Genomic DNA, 22,095 nt, shown 5'->3' with positions numbered 1-22,095 from the left:
AAAGCACATTTATCTGATAGCGGCAGTGATTCCGTGCTCGTTTGTTCTCGGAGTTAGAGAGAAGGATACTCCCGTGAGCAGGGAGGATTAACAATTAAGCTTTTCTGTGCGGAATTATTCGTGCTATCGCAAACATTATTTTGTCGGAAACCAACGCTACGAAACTTAAATATCCCGCGTCGTCGTTGTTATGGCTGTTCACTCTGCATACGAAGAAACACAGGGGGTTGAGATCGCGAACCGCACTTGTGTACAGCAGATGTTTAAAGTGTCTAGCTTGTACTCCGATTACGATTGCAGAACGGCGAAGCTCGCGCGAGGCTCGTCGCGAGCGCGAGTGAAGCTTAAAGCTATTTGCAATACAAAGCTGTAGTGAAAAACTATGATACTCGTATCGCAGAGAGCCAGCTCTGTGAAGTCTCTGAGACAATTTGAAATCGATTCTTCCCCAACAAAAATGTCGAGAGGGCCGCTCGTGGCAAATTGTCACTTTTCCACATTAAATGTCCACGCGACCAATTCTTGAATTATATATCGGTCAAAGCAAAGCCTCATTCGAGCGAGGTATCAAAGAAAAAATTAAATTCCATTATCTGAAACTTATTTCCCTGAAGACCTTTCACTTCTATTCTTTCACAACACGCTCGCTCCACGGCGACCGTCAAAGGCTTCGTTGGGAAAGAAAATTCTATAAAACTAGTTCACAACTGTAGTATCGCACTCTGTACAATCGCAGTTTAAAGCGTCCAACGCACGTGCGGCAGCTATGTGCTTGCGTATGTAGAAGATAAGAAATAACGCTGTAATGTCGCGTCGGTTCCGCGCGGCGCGGCAAGTCGTTGTGACATGCATGACGCAGTTTCTTAGATACCCTCGAAATGACATACTCACTTTATGCAGCGAATCAACGTGCAGCCATTAGCAAGCCCGAGGAAGCCCTGGGTCCACCAGGAAGCAGCGGCGAAGCTTGGCGATCGAGGCCGTAGGCCGGCATCGCGGACGTCGGTCCGAGATGCGCGAAAGCGATCTGGAAAAGCGGGGTGCGGTCGGACGAACGGCGAAACGTTCTCGCGGTGGTCCTCCTCTCTCCTCTCTCGCGATCAGTCTCGACTTCCGATTGTGATGCAATTTCTTTCTTTTTTTTTTCTTTATTGCCCACCGCATGCGACAAATACACGAGACCTCGGGTCTAGTGACGCACGTTTAATTGCGACAGAGAACAATTGAGAATTGAACTCTCCAATTGCTGACGGAAGCCTTATCGGCATCGACCCGTCTTCTCGTATACGTCCGTCACCCGCGCGCGATTACTCGTGGACGCGCCGCACTTTTGGTAGAGCATCGGTCCGCGTAACGCGGCTTTCACCGTTCGCCAACGACGAAAGGGTGTCCGATCGCCCATCCCCCGCTTTCCCCCCACGAGAGAATAACGGTATCGGTGCGCTTCCGGAAAGCGGTGTGTACTCACTCGTTCTGTATGGTGAGCATGACTGCGGGCCGCAGCGGCGATGTCCGCCCTCGCCTCTCGCTTCTCGGTCTCTCTCTCGCGATTCGATCCCGAATCGGTTGCCGGAGTGGCCTGAATGGCACGGGCACGGCCTCGCGGGCCTATTATCTCATAAAGGAGCCGGCAGTCGGTGCTCGCCCTGTCCATTCAGTCGGGACATAAAGGTGCGCGCGCGTGATAGGGGCCACCATAAAAACCTCTCTCAATGACGACTACTACAAAATAATGCGACGACGGCCTGCAATCGTCGGTTTGCGAGCGCGACGACGATCAAAGTGACCACCACTTTCGGTCGTCGCTTTCGCGCCACGAGTCGTGGACTTGGTTTCTAAAGGGAAAATGCCTTCTGGGATACCACCCGATCGCCAATCCGCGTCGTTATACCCCCGGAAAGAAGCTTTTTCGCCGAATAAAGAGTCAAGGGAGGCACCTCGAAAATAAAATCTACATCTTAAGAGTCTCCGTCTTTACGACTCTAATAGCTGACTCTTCGACGAAGAACAGAAGTCATTCGCCGATCTCAAGCGGCATTATTTATCCGCTTATCCGCTTTATATCCTATTTTGGTTATTATATTTTGACTAATATTGCTGTCCAGCTTGTGCCGTGAACTCCGCGTGCAGAGATTAATTATATATTTTTACATGCATTATAATTGCTGATTCAAATTATGTTGTTTTTTTTTTTTTTTTAATTTCTTGCTGATAAAGAGTTAAAAAAAATTTCGAAAATAAAATCTGCACCCTTAAAAAAAGGTTTTTCACGATTTTAGTAGCAGGTTTTTGGACATAAAAAATAACTCTTAAATTATAATTTAAAAAACATTTCTACCTTTGTGTTAGTCCAATGCGCTAAACAAATTTTTGCTAATTTTGAATTAAAATTATAAGGAATACACTAACTACAAGTAGCATATCGTCATTAGAAAAAGTTAAAATAAGTAAACAGAAAAGTATTTGTGCACTGAAATACGCGGGCTCGCCTGTAAGTTGTTGTCGAGTGTACCTAAGTGGCTTTTAAATCTAATGTCGTGGTAGAGAGTCAGTGAGGCTTAAAAGCAGAATCCTATTTAAAGCACTTCACAGGCGGTGCACAAAAATATCTTTGACCGACAAAGAATAGTAAAAATTCTTCATAATTAATAATTTAAGAGAAACGTGTCTTTAAAATTTAATAATAATACGAAGATTAATTTGCTGCAAAAAGTTTAGATATTTTATATAATTAGTAATAAACTAATATGTACATGTATCTCGTTGTATTTATTCGTTCACTAATCAGAGGAAGAGAGAGATACAAATCTTAAACAGTGAGATTGTTTTTACGGTTCGTCTAACTTTGAACGATTCTCGGATTTTGAAATAACAAAATTTTTATTTTTACATTGCAATTAAATGAATGCAATTTAGATTGCTTTATACACATCATGAAACAAATGTACAAAAGGCTATTAAACTAAATATTTTACTCTGTCCAATATGCTGGCAATAACCCTTTACCAATCATTGTACACGTGAAACAGAAGCTCAGCGGTGCATATCAATTAATTAATTGCTCCATGAATTGTTCCATTGACAATATCGATACTGCGTGTGTTAGGGCTCAATTAGTAATTGAATTCACAGGTTCAGGGCAAATGTTGACACAATTTATCGAACAATCGGAATCGACAATCGATAAGCAGTGAAAAAAATGAATTTTATTGAATTCAGCATCGTAAATTAATATTTCATTAGTCGCTTAATTGGAAAAACGTATTTATAGCAAAATGATTATTTGACAATCTTAATTAAACCGGATTAAATTAGAATTAGATTAAATTTGAACTCTATATATATAAACCGCGATATTAATGGATAAAATATTTTCATTCTAAAAAAGAGAATGAAGAGGATTTCCATTTCGACAGAATTAGTACATCAGTATCGAATATGCACTCTAATGTATAATTAATCATCGCGTGATTTAAAGATACAAAAGGGATATCTGCTATGCCGAGAGACATATTATAGGTTTTCCATTTACGCCCACGCCAACAAATGACGTTGGTTGTACCAGTTTCGAAGTATTGATACACGTCGATAAAATTATGTCAAGCGACTGAGATTTTTTCTCAAGTTTCACGGGCGACGAACATCTATAAAATCATGTCGGGGCTTTCGGGGGAAATGACGAAACTTTTATGAGCACCGCGAACTCTCGTCCGGACGATCGGGAATGCAAATACCGTGCATGACTAAGCGCGTCTTGCATCCTGTTTTCTCGCAAGGATATGCATCAAGCTTGATCGTTGATGTCGAGCATGTTATTAATTTAATTAAATGGATTATAAATATAAATGGATCGAGATACATTATAACTCGACACGTTCCGTTTAAAATAGCGTAGAACGAATGAGCACCCCCCCCCCCAGTGGGTCTATTCTGTAGCTCTTAACGACAGTTTCGTTATCGTTATATTTGCGTTGCGCAGATATTATGTATGGTAAAAAAGCTGCGCAACGACAATGTAACGATAACGAAACTGTCGTTAAGAGTTACAGAATAGACCTACAGGACTCAAAAAAATAATAATTTTCTTGAGGTAGTATAATCCCCCCTTCATACACGTGTCTATCAGGCGAGAAATTAACACATCGATAATCGAACGATCTTTATTTACCGATAAAATCTTTCTCAGCAAAAATTAGCACCTTGAGATATCAAGTTTCGATAAATAGCTCGGTAATCGATAAATCGAGATTGAAAAAATTTTATCCAAAGATAACGTTTATCTTAAACGAAGAGTATGGGGTCTGTCGAACGTACGTTTTGGGTATCTTTCACAAAAAAAGAAATTGCCCGAGAGAAATTCACGCGCGACATTTGCAAATGTCCCTATGACATCTCTCACGTTAATCTTATTGCGTAACGTTCTCCCCTTCGGTGAATCAACTGTATCATGACAATCAGATGTATAGAAGGACAAATGCTTCCGGCACGTCCGCGCAACTTGTTGATATTCACGGCGCTACGTCGGTTTATCGATAGCCACGACCGATAAGTTCGCGGACGATCGAATGGTTCTGACGTTATCACTTCCGCTCCGCCAGCCTCCGCAGACTCCGGCCGCGCGCCACGCAAATGATAACGACGTCATAATATCGATAACGAAAATAACGGCAAGGCCGCCCGCTGCGAGACGGGAATCGGTGGAGCGTGCACCGTCGAGAGAAAGGAGGATTCGCTAGCGGCTAATTAGCGGTTAAACAGAATTTAGCCGGATCAATAATGCGACGTTAGTTTGCAGGAGCAACACACGCAGCAGTGTTTGTTTTTTCTTTAATTTCTCAATAAAGAATCGTTATTTTACATATTGCATTTCACTGCGCGAAAAGTCTATTAAAACTGTTTTTTAATTTAGCCAATTAATTAAACTCTGCTAATGAAATCTTGTTACGGCAAGCTGTATTTGTGAAATTAATTATTCGGTTATGTAAAGGTACCATTAACACAACATGGCCAAATTTATAAAAAAAACATAATAATATAATATAATATAATACATTTTATATATAAAATACGAAACCCTTTTCATACAAGTTTTAAAAATATAATATATAAAAGTAAACATAAAATTTGTTCAGTATAATATAATTAAAAAAATTTTACATAATAATTGCAACGTGTGCGGTTGAATGGCATTGGCATATGCAAGTAGCGAACCATGCCGTGTAACTTCTCTTAATTAAGCCAGAATCATTGGACCATATCCATGCGGATGTGATCTCAGCCGATCCATGCATCTCAGATGTCCGACCTGTGGCACGCGTCCCCATCTAACGTTCTAGCGAGTCGGACAATGAGGCATAAATTATTATGCATTTACGTCTCGCCGCGTATAAACTGAGAGGCAGTGAAGCGAAATCCAATTATGATACACCGAAGGACGGACGGGATAGTGCTCGCAGCGTTCGTCTTCCCCTCTGGACATCTCCACTAGGGAGAAATTAATTGCATCAACAATTGTGATTATAATATTAACATTTGTAACCTCAAATTCGTCCCCCCAAATAGTGTCAGCTATAAGGATAGATATCCGTGTTTTTTGCTAATGATAATAATCACGTAGAATTTCGAACAAAAAATTCGACTGACCGCGATATTATTTCGACAACTTCTCTTAAACGTGAATTGAGAGGTCAAGCAGAATTTAAAACTTAACGAAGGATAAAATTACGCTATCTATGGTTCGTGTCTCTGAACCGCAATACGCAAGATGGTCATTCGTTCTTAATCGTCCGTAATGCAGAACCGGTAATCCGCTTTCTCGAGCTTGTTGATTACAATAATATGGAGCGTCTTGTATACCGAGTTTATTATTCCCGTTTGTGCTTCTCGGGTAAGTACTAAAACTTAGTGTAGCACGGTTAGTTAGGCGACGTCGGTTAGGTTGACGCGAACGTCTCTGAAAAGTCTCCGCGTCTCATCCCGACGAGGTCTTATAATAACGCTCTTAAATAGCATACGTTACGCTCGTCAGAGCGAATAAAGTCGGGGCGTTTTACGATCGCGAACTTCCGCGATCGCGATCGCGATCGCGGTTGCACCGATAAGAAAGACTCTCCGAGATAAAGTCACAATTTTCTGAGGAGTCCATTGCATTAACATATGAAACATGCATTAAATTGTCAATAATATTAAACATTGATGCATTGATGGAGCACCATGAATGCTACCCTATTTCATATTACACATAAAGAGGTTACAAAATGAATTGGTCACGTTTATATCATATCGAAATTATTCATCCGGGATTAAAAGGGTTTAACGCTGACCGATCTACTGGTGTAACACTAAATCAAATTTCCAAGGCACCAACGCGTTTTGCATACATTAGGATATAAATTATCCTCGAGAATATAAAAGTGCAGTTAAAGATCTGACACACGGTAAATGATTAGTGTCGCACTCTAAAAATATTATCTTATAGGTAAACCAAAATCGATAGTACTATAATAAATTAAAGCTTTACATTTACGAGAACATTTGTAAAATACAAAGAATGCGTATAACTTCCTCCATTTTATTAAATATTTTTGAATATTCAAATTATTATTTTTTTAAACTACATTTTTATAAATTGTTATTCTTGACGCTGTCTTATCTATATGTTACTTTATTCTATTCTTATTAGTATTATTTCTGCATCTTATACGATGTTTCTGTGTCAAAAGTCTTCAAGCTTTTCTTTTCTTTCTCTCTTTTGCAACGCAATGTGAGTGCCATTTCAGTAAAGTAATGCCGCGTCGAAGCAACGATTTAAACAATTCAAGCAAGCGAGCTTTGAGAAGAAATCGTCTAATAGTTCAAGGGTTAAATCGATCTCAAACTCTCGTGCGACAACCACCAGTAGGCCGCAGCGTATCGTGCAAAGGGGACATCCAAACGGAGTCTGTCTCCGCGATAGGAAAGCACGTCGGGAAGATCGTGTGTGTATATACCCTTAATAGAGAAAATTGTTCTTACGCGTGTACAATCGAGAAGAATGAGGGACACGTGGTGGAAGCCTCGCGGACTTCGTCCTTTCTCTGTTTCTCTTTGTCTTTGTCGCCCCCTTCTTCTTGTACCTCTCCTCCTTTTCCTACTCTGAATCTCTGGCCCCAGAGAGAAAGCACTTAAGCCAGAAAAACTTAATTCCTTAGTAGAAGCACTTGTATAGATATGTAAATTATATATATATATATATATATATATATATATATGTATATATTTCTGATCTTTATATATATACATATTTACCTAATCATTACATGTTATAACAAAATATATCTAATTATATACACCTAAACATTTCTGAATTCTGTAAGGAAAGATTCTGTATCGATAATCGACATTTGATACCGTTTATCCTTTTAATATTATTAAGCTTTACTTAATTTTTATTGTTTTACATATATTCTATATTGTTATCGTGTTATATTATATATTTATTATGTTTTGGTAGATTGTAAACTTTGTGAGGATTTCGAAAATGCAATTTAGTAATTATTATAATGTGATAATATGTGATAATGTGATAATGTTATACCTGATCATAAATTATTTTGGACAATAGAACTTATTATAGTTAACACGCAGTTAAACAAATTAATCGGAATTAATTGAAACTATTATAAATGCGAATAAAACCATTTCTTCCAATATATGTGCATTTGAAAAAAACAACATATTTGCGAATCAATCGTTTTGGAAAGGTGGAACACACAGTTTCAAAATGTTTATATTTCTAAAAAAAAATACAGGAAATATTGTCAACGTAATCACACAAACGTAACCATATTAACATTTTATCCTACGTTTTATCCGATGTTCCTGTGTCTGTCGTTAAAATTCTAACGGCTATTTAAATAACCGTTTACAAATTAAATACATGTGTCACGTGTGTACATCCACAAATGTGAATTTATACGAAGAAGAAGATCATTTCCCTCATGTATTGCCCTTTCCAAAACAAACGCTTCGTTTACTAGCTGTTATTTACTTGGCAACGATTGTGTGTTAAGTGCTCTCTCTGTTTTTTCTTTTTATCCCTCCGAGATCGAAGATATTAGATCCCTCTCTGCGTAACCGCCTCTCTCTTTCTTTCTCTCTCTCGCCCTCCTTCTATCGCTCCCGTTTTTTCCCCCGCGAACTGAGCGCGATCGTGTAGCACGCGAGCCGATGCAGCCGCCGCCGACGGAGCAAACAGGTGTTCCCGCGTGGAATGCGCGACCGCATACTGACGCCGCGACGCCGACACGCGGCGTCGGGTCAGTCTCTCCCCTTCGGGGAGATCCCTCTCGACTCCCCGTTGCAAGCCCCGGCAAGCTCCCTTCGGCGCGCGCGTCCTCAACCCCGAGAGCGCATCAACGATGACGCGCCGCGTACGCTCGCGAACTTCGTTCCGAGCCGGCTAGAACGAGAACGCTCTATCCGTTGACATGCAGAGATATTAGTGTAATGCGTAATGTTCCCTTCTGCAATTTATTATTCGCGTGCGTACTTTCCTGAGAAAGCTGTTAAAAATTCATACATATACACATAAAAGCTCAAACGATTTTAATTATCTCTCAGATCAGATCGTATATATGACGGCACCGATTGCTCTCAAATAAACGATTGAACTTTCTATAAAATAAATTTTCCGGCGGCTAAGCGCATGTGAAGAAAAACTAAATTAATTTATTGATTTCAAACATTGCGTCAAGAAAGTTTTGTTTAAATATTTAAATACTTTATTTATAAAAATTTATAATATTAAAAAACATGAAACATTTTTAGTAAGAAAAATACGAGCAGAAAACTACAATCGCGTGAAGCGCTATTCGACTGGATGTCACGTGAATTTTGTCACGCAACAGATGAATCCGAAATGGCGGAAAAAGCTTCTTTTTATTTATATAATATAGTATAGATGTATATTATATTTTTCCTAAACTATATTATCGATAGAATTTTTAACTCGTTTATAATATTTCCGAATTCCCGTGATATTATGCATTTAGATCCTTATAAAAATGAATGTTACATATTCAAAATTATGATCTTTGGCTAAGAAAAGTTTTCTTCTGAATAGAAATGCCTTCGATTTATTAGTTTATAACGCTGTAGTGTAAACAATAATAAAAAGTTTTTCGAGAGGAGAGGATTCGAATCTATCATACCGACCAAGCGGCCCCTGACGGTTTGCACATGTGATGGTGTTGACGTGTGTGCGTAAAGACACGTGGCATGTCGCATATATACATGTAAACTTGCGAGAATGTCGACTAGATTGCAGTCTCGTTTCCTTTTTTATAACACTTTCAACGTCATAATATGGTGTAATAAAGGTACTATTTAATTTCGTGCATCGTTCTGTGTCTCGTATTATTAAATTGTGTCTGTATCGTAAAAATACACATGAGTAATCTTGTGTGCAAAAATTTTCTTATTACAAATAAATCTTTTTGTAACGCATCAATAGGCTGACGATACAATTTTGTTAACGTGTTAACAAATGTTATCTATTTATTAAGAGTTATATCAACGAACACGCTTATGCAATAACATAACCATGCATCTCTTTTTTTTCAGAGAGCGGAGGAATCTTTCCAAGTCGTTATGATTCAGTAAACAAGATATCCGGTGATTAGATAACATTATCAATAACTGCAGAATATACATATAGTTCGATACACAGTTATTTGGAGTACCATTCCATGCTAGTCCTTTCGCTGTTTGCTAGTGTACTAATTCTCAAGATTCTCAAGATGAATCGAGGCATAGAACCTCTGGATCCATCCAAAATAAACATCACGTCAAGAACATTGCATCAACCGCCTCTCGACGAGTTAATGAATGGTAATTGTAAAGCATTTTGGATTTGCAGCAGGAAACTGCGGGTAGTAATAATATAATTTTTGTTTATAGTCCTAGGAGAAGGATTGACTGCAAACTTTGCAGAGGCCACTGTCGAGATTGCTGATTGTCCTGATTTCAACAGATGGCCTTATTGTTTTTATCGGGAAGGTACGCATATAGAAAAACAACAAGCATTTGGTCTTTCTCCGAATCCCATATCTTTGATAATACTTTCAGGCTTGTGTGGCAATCCGATTATTTTGGATGTTGGTGGTCCAGCGTATCTTCTACCAACTGTCCAGAGAGATAAGTTCTACGATGTTAAGTCGTTGCTGCGACAGTTAAATTACAACCATGATAGTCTCGTTATCGGCGCAGGAGCTGGTCCATGGCCACATACAGGCAGCAATTGCGAGGTGTGTAGGTATTATAAGTGCATTATCTAAATTGTATTAATAATATCTTCTAATTTGAAGGAGAGAGAAAGCAAACTTATATAAATAAACGAAAGATTTATTTCAGCTTATTATGAAGTTAAATGTATCAAACCACCGAGTCTCACCAGGGTATAAACTTAACATGGGAGTAGGGAATGGGACGCATTATGCATTTGTAAATAAGTCCACTGGAAAGTGCTTGTTCGAGCGTATAGTTGCTAATGAAGATGAAACAACTTTCGCATTGTTGGCCAATCTATATATATCCGAAGGCAAGCCAGGGAAAGTTATAAAAGTACGCGCTAAAAAACGTACCGGTAAACTGGACTTCATATCATGCATGCAGAAAGCGTTGGAGAAACAATACGGAGATAAACTCGTAGGTAGGTCTTACGAATCATCATTGCTATATCGACCGTATGGATACTCGAGTAAACGTCAAATATCTCTAAATCTCTTAGGTTTGGGTGGCATGTTCGAGATGAAGAACGGAAAAGTGAAACAGCATATTATGCCAGATTTTTCGGACACCCCGTTGACTACCGAGGCACAGCTTAACAACTGGCTACGTTTCTATGAAATGGAGACCCCTCTGATAGCTGTCGGCACATTTGTCAGCGCTGAGACAGTAAGCTTTAAAGAGATTCAATCCGTATGAAAAAAGAAAGAATATCAGACATGTTGGAGTACAATAATATATAAATTTATTTAATGATTTTATTTATCTTGTATTTTCAATTAAAGTATTCGTTCTTTCTGTCAGGATTTAGATCTCAGAGTGCAGCATTTCCACAGTTCTTTCGAAGAGAGCAGGTTGGGTGGACATTATCACATCGATACAACACCGGATACTATTGAGTACGAGGGCTACTTCAATGTGGCAGCTACGCTTTATCGTGTCGATCAACCGCCTAATAAACTGCAGTTTGGAAAAGATTAATTTCGTACTTCAAATATTTTCATCAGATTGAACTTTATCAAATAACTTTATGCCAATGAAATTGTAACAAAAGAAGATATGTTGATATAATGTATTTTGTTAGAATTTATACAAATTTATCTAAGAAATTCCATTTTATATGTTTAAGAAATAAATATATTTGTTTAAAAATACAAAAATAATTAGATCCGTTTTTTCTTCAAAATGCCTTCCTTTTTTTGTGCAAATTGAATTAAGCGAATTTGTATCAAATTTCGTCAGCTCGGAAATTCATAATTTATTTGATCTCAAATATTATTCCGTCAATAAAGACTGTAACGACCGTTATAATCTTGTATATGTTTACGTTATTTATTTCCATTATGTTTTGGAGATATCGCCCTCTGGCTACAATGCTTTGTGTGATTAGGTATTAACATCTACGCTGTTTAAGAAGAACCACTCTATTAGCTGCATTAATGTAATATAATCAAAACCTAAGCAGTTTATAATTATATATCATTCGCTTTGCAGCATATTTTTTAAACAAGTGTTGATTGCATTATTTATATAATATACATATATATATCGGTAAATGATATATTACGTATAACGTATATGAACTTTCGCAAATATTCTAATGCGACATTCCTTTTACCACATTAGAATAAATAATAGAGACACTTTTATTAATTATTGAGAATAACTGCAAAGAGCTGATGCTTGTATGGTCATTATAGGTAAGTAGAAAGTTTTTCAATAATTCGCAGTAATTCGTAGATATAACCATGTAAAAAATTACATTTACAAAAATAAAAGGAAATATATGACGAGAAAATGATCATTTATTCTTTATAAAAATAAGTTCTCTTTATAAAAAGACATGTCTTTCGGTTTGCAACTTGAGAAATGTGCATTTAGTAGTAAATATCTTCATGAATCAAGATTTAAAACTGCTGATAAATAATATGTTTGGTACTTTTATAGCATTTTTGTTTAGATACAAAGTCTGCGTAAGAATCATGAGCCGACTTAAGAATATAACATAAGAAATGCATACACATTCATCACTAGATATGATTGAAAATTGAAGTTGTTTTACGCATATTCATACAACAAAAATATAATCAGAGTCTTTGTGTATCGCGTATCTTCTTATACGGTATTATTAATATTTTTAAGAATACCGATACGCGCAATACTAAAAAACAAAATTATAATTTATTAGTTCTATAATTTCGATATTTCAATTGTATACTAGTATAACAGTCTTGCCTTACAAGCTGTATCTATATTATACTGGAGAAAATGTCTTCGATATCAATCGACATGTTTATGTTTGATAAATTGAAATTAGCCACAAGTATGTACATGTAATATTTTTACATATAATTTATTTTAAAGGACATGATCATATAATACTTATTTTCTGCATATATTTTTTTTATAATAATAGTTGTGCAGAATGAGTTGAGTACAGATTTCGAAGAAGCCACAGTCGAATGGGTAGATTGTCCCGATTTGACTCAGCATCCTTTCTACCTTACAGCACCAGGTGAGAGATTTACTGTGCACCTGCAATATTTTCCCTATACTGATATGCAATATACATTTACAGGACTATGTGGCGATACGGCAATTTTGGATATTGGTGGTGTCTCGAATCTTTTCCCATGTCCAAAAAAAGAAAAGATATTCAAATTCGAAAATATTTTACAAGAACTTAATCGCACCCAATATGATAACTTCATCATTGGAGGAGGACTTTTCACTACGCAACCAACCTTACATTTATACGAAGTATATTTACATTTCTTACAAGCAATATTGAATATGATTTCTTTGCCTTCTTTATATTTCATCACTGTCTTAACTTTATTCAACTTTCGTCGATTTAAGCTGCGTTCCAATATTCACACTGCCAGTATTAAAAACCTATAGTTTACGATAGAATATTGGAAAGCTGCTTAAGTGTTATCTTCAATTTTGCTTCTGTTTAAAATTTGCTGTTTGGTATTATTGTTTTATCGTCATTCTTTAAAAACGTTATTGCTTTATAGCTCATTATGAACGCATCATTCTCGCCAGGAGCCGGCGGAAGAATGACAGTCAGGAACGGAAGTCGCGTTGCATTCTTAGATGAAACAACGGATATAACAAATACAGAACAGATTAAATTAGAATTCTTAACTAATACCGATCCTTATTGCAACATATATGGTAACTTCTTCGTCAGCAAAGGTCTAAGAGAACAAGTTCTCAAAGTTCGAGCTAAGAAACGCTTCGGTCGCAATTTTATAGATGCATTGCAGCGTGCAATTAGTCGATTTCCGTATAAAACGGATTCGCAACTCATGGGTAAGTACTAAATTATTGTATAATTTAATAAAACGTATAATAAAACGTACGAGACTGTCCTCCTTCAGTTATAATAATAAATTCTGAGAATATGCTATAGAATAGCTGAAACTAAGAAACATGTTCCTTTTTATATACCTTGAAAAATTTGAAATTTTGGAAAAATCTAAACGCAAAATTATACGGTGCACATTAAATGCAACTGTCGATATAATTGTCTGAAACAATTTTCACGTACTTCACAACTCTGGCGTGATAGTTAGAAAAATGAGAAGATAACGCATTCGCTACGAGAAGTTTTTATATCTAATTAAGCTACAAAAAACACTTGTAAAGGCGTGTTTCTTGCATTCATATATGTACGTGTCTCTTATTTTTGTGTACCCAACAATATATTGAAAGTTCTTCAAAACAAAAATAAGATTTCGAGCAATTCAATCTCCTTTCAGGCTGCATTCCGATATTTACTGTACTGTCAGCAACTGCATGTCAGTACTGAAAATCTATACGTGACGTAAAATATAGAAAAATATAGATTTTCAGTACTGACAGTGAATATCGGAATGCAGCCATTGTCTCTCGTCGAAAAAAATTCACACCGAGATTTATTAATTAAGCTTGTCGCTAAATCATGTCCTCTATATCATCTGATCTCGCAGGTTTCGGCGGTACATTTGTAGTGAAAAACGGAGAAGCGTTACATCACGTTATACGAAATGACTGGACGGGTCAGCAGGTAACAAAGAAGGAAAAAATTCGTAACTACTGCATTGAATATTGCAACGTGCAAACGCCTGTGATGGGATTTGCCACATTTGTTAATGCAGACAGGCATGTTGTTAATATAAATCCAGGCAATCCAGGGTTAAAAGTAAAATCGATGTTCAAGCTTCAAAACTGATACACCTACATACGCCGTGATTTATTTATTAACGATGCTCGATGCTTTCCAGGAAGTTTCTCTTACTCGATCACATGCTCATGGTTATTCTAATTACGGTGGCGGGTATTATCATGGGAACGAACCAAACGATGATACGGAGTATTTGGGATATTTTTCTCCAGCGACCAAGCTCTATCGTATTGATCCTGTACCTATGTTCTATGAAATGGTAGACTTTTCTTGTTTATAAAATCATTAACAGGAGCTGCAACGTTTCGCTCTCGATCTGTTAATTATGATGACATTGCTGACTCGTATTTTTTTTTAATTTCTTTCAAGAAATATTTTTTATTTTTTTTTTAAGTCTTTTTTAATTTTTTTTTATCGCTCTTTTAATGTCTCTTTCAAATTGCCACTAAATTTTTTTTTTGCTGACTCATCTTTATTATGATTAATCTACATTTTTATATTAGCAAAAGATACAGAGCTTAATTGTTATCTGTGTAATATGTTGATTTTGACAAATACTGCAAATATTAATAGGCAACGAAACGTGTTTATTGAAGCCATATCAAATAAATTCGCCATGTTGTTTAATTAGATCACTTTGACAGATTGCAATCGAATAATGGTCGCGATGCTTTCGGTTGAGTAAGATATCCTATTCTCTGTCGATCACGTTCGCGGCTCTCTTCTTTCCCAAAAAACGATCTCTTAATTTTATCAGCAGTCTCTCCTCACGGTCGTCACTCCACTCGCCCGAATCTTCCTATAACGTCATTAATCCGCAATAATCCGTTGGTCGTCTAAGTTATGCTGATTGCGGACGGAGTCGCAGATGCGTCGACAGGCGGACGACGACAGTACAGCTTGGGCTAAGTGCCGATCATCTGCCGATCTTCTCGCGTATTCTCACCTCGGTGCTCTCGATATACATACCGAGATGAAGTTCAGTATAGAATCCACGGCTTCCTACAACAGTATCCACCCAGCTTATCACTATACCGAGCAGTTCGCCAACAACGGCGAAACTTATCGGGATGGTACCAAATGGTACGGGGTGTTCCTGGCATTTCTGTCAGGCACTTTCTTCACCATCAGCTCCGCTCTGGTCAAGGCGGTTCGCAACGTGGACCCCATGATTCTGCTAGCTATCCGCGCCCTGGCGCAGATCCTGACGATGGCCATCGTGGCCTGCAGATCGTCCAGCGATCTCTTTGGCCCTTCCGGCCGAAGAATACTCATACATTTTCAGGTAAAACTCGCTCATCCACTGATCTTGAATCGAGCACGATTATACCGATCGCCTACGAAGGAAATGAATAGGGAATCTCTAATTTGTACAGACCATTTGTACATCCATTAATTGTCAATATTTTTAATTTTATAACGTAATTAGTACTTGCTAAATTTGATTATACCGATACGGGATGCTTAAAAGAATGTTAACCCTTATGTTGTAGCAGTAATTTTTTTTAGAGAAACAGAACTGATAACACAAGACAAGACATCATAGTAACAAATGTATTTTGTCTTCAGAGTCCCACTTGCTCACCATTATTGTCAACACATTCTTGGAATCTTCTCCAGGTCTCCAGAACTCGGAGGCATATTTTTTTGAGGTATTGTTGCAATTACATTTGCAATTTTCTGTTTTCCGAGATCTTGCACATTGCAATGACGGTGAACAAGTGGAGATTCTTTGAAAACAAAATACATTGGTTATTATTATATCTTGAGTTATCAATTCTATTTTTCTGAAAGAATTACTTCCATATAAGTTAACATTTTTTAAGCATTCTGTTACTAGTTACTGTGACAGAAATTTCGGCCCAACGAAACTAATTGGTCTCTTCTTATCTGATTACGCATATGTAAATCATTACGCGCTTATACGCAGCTTTTCTACGACGTGTATCATATTAACTGTATTAAGCCGGAAAAGATCGGCGACGAATATTATTCATTCGTAACATCTGCGTCCGAATGCGTTAGCGAAGCTTATCCCGCCAGAAAAACTAAAAGACATAACGACGAAGCTTACGTTATTTAATATAGCGTGATATAGTGCGGATTTTCTTTATGTACTATCATCGATATAATAATGTAATGAAATAACAGTGTTATAATGTAATGAAACAAAAGCTTTTTTTTAGAAATACAGTGTAATAACAATAAACTGTTACAATAAACGCGTTAATAAATAATATCTCTCTTTTTATCCTGATAAAGAAGTCTACTACTCTACTATCAAATTAATTGTAATGAAAATTCTTTAGATTTAACAAGAAACGTTTATCTTCATTTCGAGCGGAGCACGTAAATTCTGCTTCTTTATCCGATTGCTATGCCGACTTATAGTTTTTTTTTCTCCAGGGCTTAGTAGGCGGCATGACCTTATCGTTGCTGTACTACAGCTTCCGAGAACTACCTCTAGGCGATGCGACCACGATCATCTTCAGCTCGCCGGTAATCGTCATCGCGCTGTCCTTCCTCTTCCTAAAGGAGCCATGCGGTGTTCTGCGCGTAATGGTCGTTTGTACGCTCTTGGCGGGCGTCGTCCTCGTTGCCAGACCACCCTTCTTATTCCAGGTAGTCAAAAGTAAAGAGAAATTGCGTAAACCAGGTGGCATATTGACCAATAATATCAAAGTACTATTCAACAAAGATGAGCCTCCTGACAGTCAAAGTTGAGTAAATATGCAGTGCGCGAGAGAGTACATCAACCTCTGCAAAAACTTGAGACAAAGAAGATATCAAATTCACAATCGAGAAATTATCAAGAAATTATCAGATTAATTTTAATTGAAGATTTCGAAGAAACGCGAATCAGGCTGTCTTTGCTCTCCATCCCTCAATCGATTTTTCTCCTCCAGATGCACCGCGCTGAGAGCTACAACCTTATGGGATATCTGTGCGCCATCCTGGCCACTATCTTCACGGCGCTCAACATCGTCGTCATGAGAAAGTGCTCGGAGATACATTACTCCATCCTGGTATTGAACCTGTCATGCTGGTCGTTCGTCTCCGCCGTGTTCTTCTATTTCACGGTGTCTGGTCACGGCATCGGTCACGAGCTCCACAAGTTCCGGCTGCCGCACGACTGGTTCACCTGGGGCCAAATTCTGCTGGTGGCGTTAACTGGCCTCACCGGCCAGGTGCTGGTGACCAAGGCACTGAAGATCGAAGGCGCGGGTAAGGTATCGGTCACCAGATCACTGGATATCATCCTGGCGTACCTGATCCAGGTTTACCTATTCGGCGAGAAGCCCACGTCGACCAGCTTGACCGGCGCGATTCTTATCATCTCCTCCGTCGTTTGCATGGGCTTTGAGAAGGAAATATACGCGGTCTGCGACTTCATTCCGTAGTCAATGGAATTAATCATTTGAACATTCGAATCTCGGACGCGAAGAACACAAGCGAGAATAAAATTGCTAAATGCGATCTTGAATTACGCTCTGTAAATCGTCGGTTTCTCATGACGACGATAAATCGCAATTGGCAAAATTCAATTTCTTATACTTTTTAAAAAAATCACAGACTAGTCAGAACATTACGAAATATCAAAACGCTAAATACTAAAATAAATTTTTAACGATAGTATTAAGATCAACGAACATTTAATCGTTCAATTTCTCATTAGAACAAGCTTCTAGTATCACACGTCGAAGAGGTCCCGATTCACAAATAACATTCACTTGTACATGCATTCTCTTTGTCTTTTCTGTACCTCTTTCTAATATAGGTATTCCAATTCTTAAAGTGAAAATATATGACAAACATCAATCATCTAGAATTTCGATGTCGATAATAATTGTAATAGTAATAATAATAATAATAAGTTGTAGTGATAGTAACGATAATAATATCAATATTAATAAAGATATATATAATCAATTTAATGGCGAATCTATACTTGCAAATATACAGGGTGTCCGAAAAATCGCCTACTCCACTTCGGGAGGTGATTCGGGACCCAAAAACAAGCAAAAAAGTTCATACAAACATAGGTCCGGAAATGAGCCGTTTCCGAGTTATAGCCACTTTTATGTTCAAAAATCGTAAATTTTTATTTTTAATTTTTTTTAATTACAATTACCAAATTCTTTCAAGTTTCTGTCTACATTTCGAAAAGACGCTATTCCCGGTACATCTCGATTTGGAAAAGACTAGATGTATAATCTTCTTGCCTCGGCAGCATTACTTTGAGCAAGACCATACATAAGATGCATATCAGCTAATTCATTAAAACTTAAACGATCCATTGATATGAATACGGAAAGATTAGATACAACCTAAAAGTAAGGTGTTGTTAAATAATAATTTGAAACTTATTGAAAAGCCGTGATTTACTTACTGATTTTGAATAGGCGTGAAAACAACTGATTTTAAGTAGCCGTGAAAACAACTGATTTTGAATAGCCGTGAAAACAACTGATTTCAAGTAGCCGTGAAAACAACTGATTTCTTTTAAAAATAATGTAATCGTATTTACAAATATTGAAAAATTGAAAAAAAATAAAAAAATTAAAATTAAAAAAATTCAAAATATTTAAAAATAAAAATTTGTAATTTAAGAAATAATTAAGAAAGAGGGATGCCAAGCGGATTCTAAATTACGATTTTTGAACATAAAAGTGGCTATAACTCGGAAACGGCTCATTTCCGGACCTATGTTTGTATGAACTTTTTTGCTTGTTTTTGGGTCCCGAATCACCTCCCGAAGTGGAGTAGGCAATTTTTTGGACACCCTGTATATATATATATATATAGGTGATATAGTTGGATAGAAATGCAATTATTCAATAGGAAAGAAAGAAAGGTACAACTACGATTAACAGTAAACCGCTATACCATATCCAAGGTAATATAATTATTTACATTGTATATACTTTCTCTACTATCGTCCCTGACGAAACACGTGTGGACGTGCGCCATCAGTGCTATTAAATGTCGCTTGACAACGGACACTACCTACTCTTTTGACAGTGTGCTTACAAATGTATATATATATACTTCAGAGCTTAATTTATACAATTCGAGTGGCAAATGTAACGCAAAACACATTTTCTTCCTTGCGCTGTTTCTCTTATTCTCTCTCACACGCACACATGCACTTTGGTGCTCTTACCATCTTTCTCCCTCTTTCGAACCGTGTGAAATCATCATGCATTTTGTTATATCTTCTATGGCTAATCTTACTCTACGTTATGCCTTAAAATTAAAGAGAAGTTGCACATTTAATTACATTATGTATGAGTGACTTCTCGCGCTTGAAAAAGGTATGTGTACATTTATACTTCACATATATAACGTTGCTTCATTTCGCTTCGCTCTGCCCTTTTATTTTACATTTTTCTTTCCGCTTCGCAGCTTGCACCACCTACGGCCAAGACGCATCTTAGTCTTTTGATGTAATCGCATTTGCGCCTAATCTACCCTGCGGCAAGTACGTCACGCGGCTCAATTTATTTGGATAAATGTACGATCGAGGGTACATCCGTAGCGACGTAACACAGGAATGTAATCGCGCACGGTAGAGTCCTTTCGCACAGAAGAAGGGCGAGGATCGAACGATTTGCTCACGTAATTCTCGCTTCAACACGCCTCATGTGTGTATGTGTAAATATATATGTATATATTTACATATTCTTCCGATATTGTTTTTTTTTCTTTTTATCTTACATTGGTCATGATTTTTGTCCCTGAAGCGCAATTTTTGCGACTGTACAAGTGAGGGACACCTCGTGCTGTTACACTAATCGTCTCGCCTTCTTCCCTCACACGAAGTGGCTCTGCTTCGTGTCGTACATATATATAAATCTATATAATATTGCTAAAAGGAAGTTGTGTGTGTGTGTGTGTTAGCCTTGTCGTGCAGCATGGTGGCATATGCGGTAGAAAATGCTACGATACAATTAAGCGCCTCTCAAACGAGATCACAAAGATCGGATAAGATCGCGCCGGACAGACCTTTTTATCACCGATTTCTTCAGCAGTAACTGACGCTCATGACAGATTTCCAGATGTCTAATAAAAGGAATCTGATCGCTGATATAAAAAATAAAAAGAATAGTCCTTGACAGACGACAAATCGACTACAAAACTCTATATCACTTTCCTAAACATCCATATGATTATCTCCTGTTTTCTTATTACACTGCAAAGTTTTCCCTCGCCGATGCGGTCTCGTCCAATCTCACGACATCCAAAAGACCCTTTTCACAGATTTGCTCTCGCCAACATTTTATTGACCGTCGAATCTCCCCCGTTCTCGCCAAAATCCAATGTTTCTTCGACCGGCTCTAGCTCTTTTTCCCTCCCCGCTGTCGTGGAAATAAAAACAAAGTTCTGGATAGACAGATAGGCACTGCACGCCGCCGAGTCTCATCACAGTATCAAACAATAAGATGTACATCTTACCGCGAAAAAACGCGCGTTTCAAGAATGCGAAAATTTTTATCATATTCAAAATACGTTTTAGCTACAAAAATAGGGCACGCGTTCGTTCCTTTTTTTTTGCCACTTTACCTTTTCTCCCTTTTTTGTTTTTCAATTTTTTTTTTTAATTGATTGCCTTAATTAATGCCGTGGAGGTGTAAATACAAATGCCTAAAATACACTTGTCAACGTCGAGCTAAAGATACATTTGGATGTTTCTCCCTTTTTCCTAAACATTCAGCAAACAATCGTTCCACTACAGCATATTATGCAATGTGCGTTATTCTCTCTTTTTCTCTGTTTTGTTCATTCATTCATTTATATTCTCTTCCCCTCCCCCTCTATCTCTCATTCTATCAACGTTAAAGTTATATCGTACCGTATAACACAAAAATGAATTCGTGTTTCCGATAACTAATACTTCGAATACACGATACGATTAATAAAAATATTACTATCAAGATAACGTTATCAGAATAGTTCAAAAAATTTGAAAGACGGCAAAAGTATACATAGGATTGAATCTAACTCTTCATCGTCAGAACTGTCTCGCAAAAAAATTGAATAGATCTGAAAAATATTATCTCATACATCACACTTATTCTTGAATTAATTATATAAATTTTAGAATCATAATTTTCAAAAACATAGTGTTCTTAATTAACGAATAATGGAGTTAACTTACGCGAATATTTATGCGATAACAACGGGGATGCATTAATTAAATAAATGAATATGGGGAAAACTCGTGGATCTGATAGTGAGAAATATACGTCTTCAAAGAGCCTTAAAAAGTAAACGTGAAACGTATTAATCTCTCGCATGCACCGACGTATATTTCTTTTTAACGTTTCTATTCCGTAGAAACTTAAATGAGATCTCTTCCTTATGAGATTTATAATAGCCATATAAAAAAAGAGATCTGAAGTAGATAGAATTCATAAACTCGCAGCCATGCATAACGTAATAGAATAACAAATTTATAGTCATTTATTATACGTTGAAACAGCCATGTGGCATTTTATACAATTTTGAATGTATATACATATACATATATATACATATACATATACATATATATACATATACATATACATATACATATACATATACATATACATATACATATGTATATGTATATGTATATGTATATATATATATATATATATATATATATATATATA

General features: G+C 37.1%; 4 protein-coding genes across 5 annotated transcripts in view; 3 read left to right on the top strand and 1 right to left on the bottom strand.

Moving 5' to 3' along the window:
• The window catches only part of LOC112461227, a 33,609-nt gene extending 25,331 nt beyond the window's left edge, over positions 1-8,278 (bottom strand). Inside the window, exons 1-2 of the mRNA XM_025026393.1 lie at positions 8,030-8,278; positions 7,015-7,162 (exon numbers count right to left, since the gene is read on the bottom strand). Coding sequence (XP_024882161.1) covers positions 7,015-7,162; position 8,030 — 149 coding nt within the window. The 5' untranslated portion in view covers positions 8,031-8,278. The remainder of the gene's footprint in view (positions 1-7,014; positions 7,163-8,029) is intronic.
• A 974-nt stretch (positions 8,279-9,252) lies between these two features.
• Positions 9,253-11,396, top strand: LOC112461228 (ester hydrolase C11orf54 homolog). Its single transcript, XM_025026394.1, has 7 exons — positions 9,253-9,359; positions 9,604-9,870; positions 9,940-10,038; positions 10,108-10,286; positions 10,393-10,690; positions 10,769-10,935; positions 11,071-11,396. The coding sequence occupies exons 2-7, from the start codon at positions 9,729-9,731 to the stop codon at positions 11,245-11,247; spliced, it is 1,062 nt and encodes a 353-aa protein (XP_024882162.1). The 5' UTR covers positions 9,253-9,359; positions 9,604-9,728; the 3' UTR covers positions 11,248-11,396.
• A 1,059-nt stretch (positions 11,397-12,455) lies between these two features.
• On the top strand, positions 12,456-14,071 carry LOC112461230 (ester hydrolase C11orf54 homolog). 2 transcript variants are annotated; one of them, XM_025026398.1, is made up of 3 exons: positions 12,456-12,589; positions 12,683-12,781; positions 12,845-14,071. In XM_025026398.1, exons 1-3 carry the CDS (start codon positions 12,535-12,537, stop codon positions 13,165-13,167), a joined length of 477 nt encoding a protein of 158 aa, XP_024882166.1. In that variant the 5' UTR covers positions 12,456-12,534; the 3' UTR covers positions 13,168-14,071. The 2 variants fall into 2 exon arrangements, with proteins under 2 accessions (XP_024882166.1, XP_024882165.1); XM_025026397.1 differs by having other exon boundaries at positions 12,683-14,071.
• Positions 14,072-14,148: 77 nt separating this feature from the next.
• LOC112461231 (solute carrier family 35 member G1-like) lies at positions 14,149-18,329 on the top strand. The gene is made up of 3 exons (XM_025026399.1): positions 14,149-15,722; positions 16,844-17,059; positions 17,344-18,329. The coding sequence occupies exons 1-3, from the start codon at positions 15,306-15,308 to the stop codon at positions 17,836-17,838; spliced, it is 1,128 nt and encodes a 375-aa protein (XP_024882167.1). The 5' UTR covers positions 14,149-15,305; the 3' UTR covers positions 17,839-18,329.
• The last annotated feature ends 3,766 nt before the right edge of the window (positions 18,330-22,095 follow it).

This window comes from Temnothorax curvispinosus, unplaced genomic scaffold (genome assembly GCF_003070985.1).
Source record: "Temnothorax curvispinosus isolate PA1 unplaced genomic scaffold, ASM307098v1 QBEX01011168.1, whole genome shotgun sequence".
Taxonomy (NCBI): Eukaryota; Metazoa; Arthropoda; class Insecta; order Hymenoptera; family Formicidae; genus Temnothorax; species Temnothorax curvispinosus.
The sequence above is the reverse complement of the archived record's forward strand: the minus strand, read 5'-3'. Positions and strand labels throughout refer to the sequence as shown.

Bases quoted from the DNA above. Each gene is read 5' to 3' on its own strand.
- LOC112461231 (XM_025026399.1), top strand. From the start codon at position 15,306: ATGCGTCGACAGGCGGACGACGACAGTACAGCTTGGGCTAAGTGCCGA. The intron at 15,723-16,843 runs GTAAAACTCGCT...TTTTTTCTCCAG, and splicing joins GAATACTCATACATTTTCAG to GGCTTAGTAGGCGGCATGAC. The intron at 17,060-17,343 runs GTAGTCAAAAGT...TTTCTCCTCCAG, and splicing joins GACCACCCTTCTTATTCCAG to ATGCACCGCGCTGAGAGCTA.
- LOC112461228 (XM_025026394.1), top strand. From the start codon at position 9,729: ATGCTAGTCCTTTCGCTGTTTGCTAGTGTACTAATTCTCAAGATTCTC. The intron at 9,871-9,939 runs GTAATTGTAAAG...TTTTGTTTATAG, and splicing joins TCTCGACGAGTTAATGAATG to TCCTAGGAGAAGGATTGACT. The intron at 10,287-10,392 runs GTGTGTAGGTAT...GATTTATTTCAG, and splicing joins ATACAGGCAGCAATTGCGAG to CTTATTATGAAGTTAAATGT.
- LOC112461230 (XM_025026397.1), top strand. From the start codon at position 12,535: ATGTCTTCGATATCAATCGACATGTTTATGTTTGATAAATTGAAATTA. The intron at 12,590-12,682 runs GTATGTACATGT...TTATAATAATAG, and splicing joins TAAATTGAAATTAGCCACAA to TTGTGCAGAATGAGTTGAGT.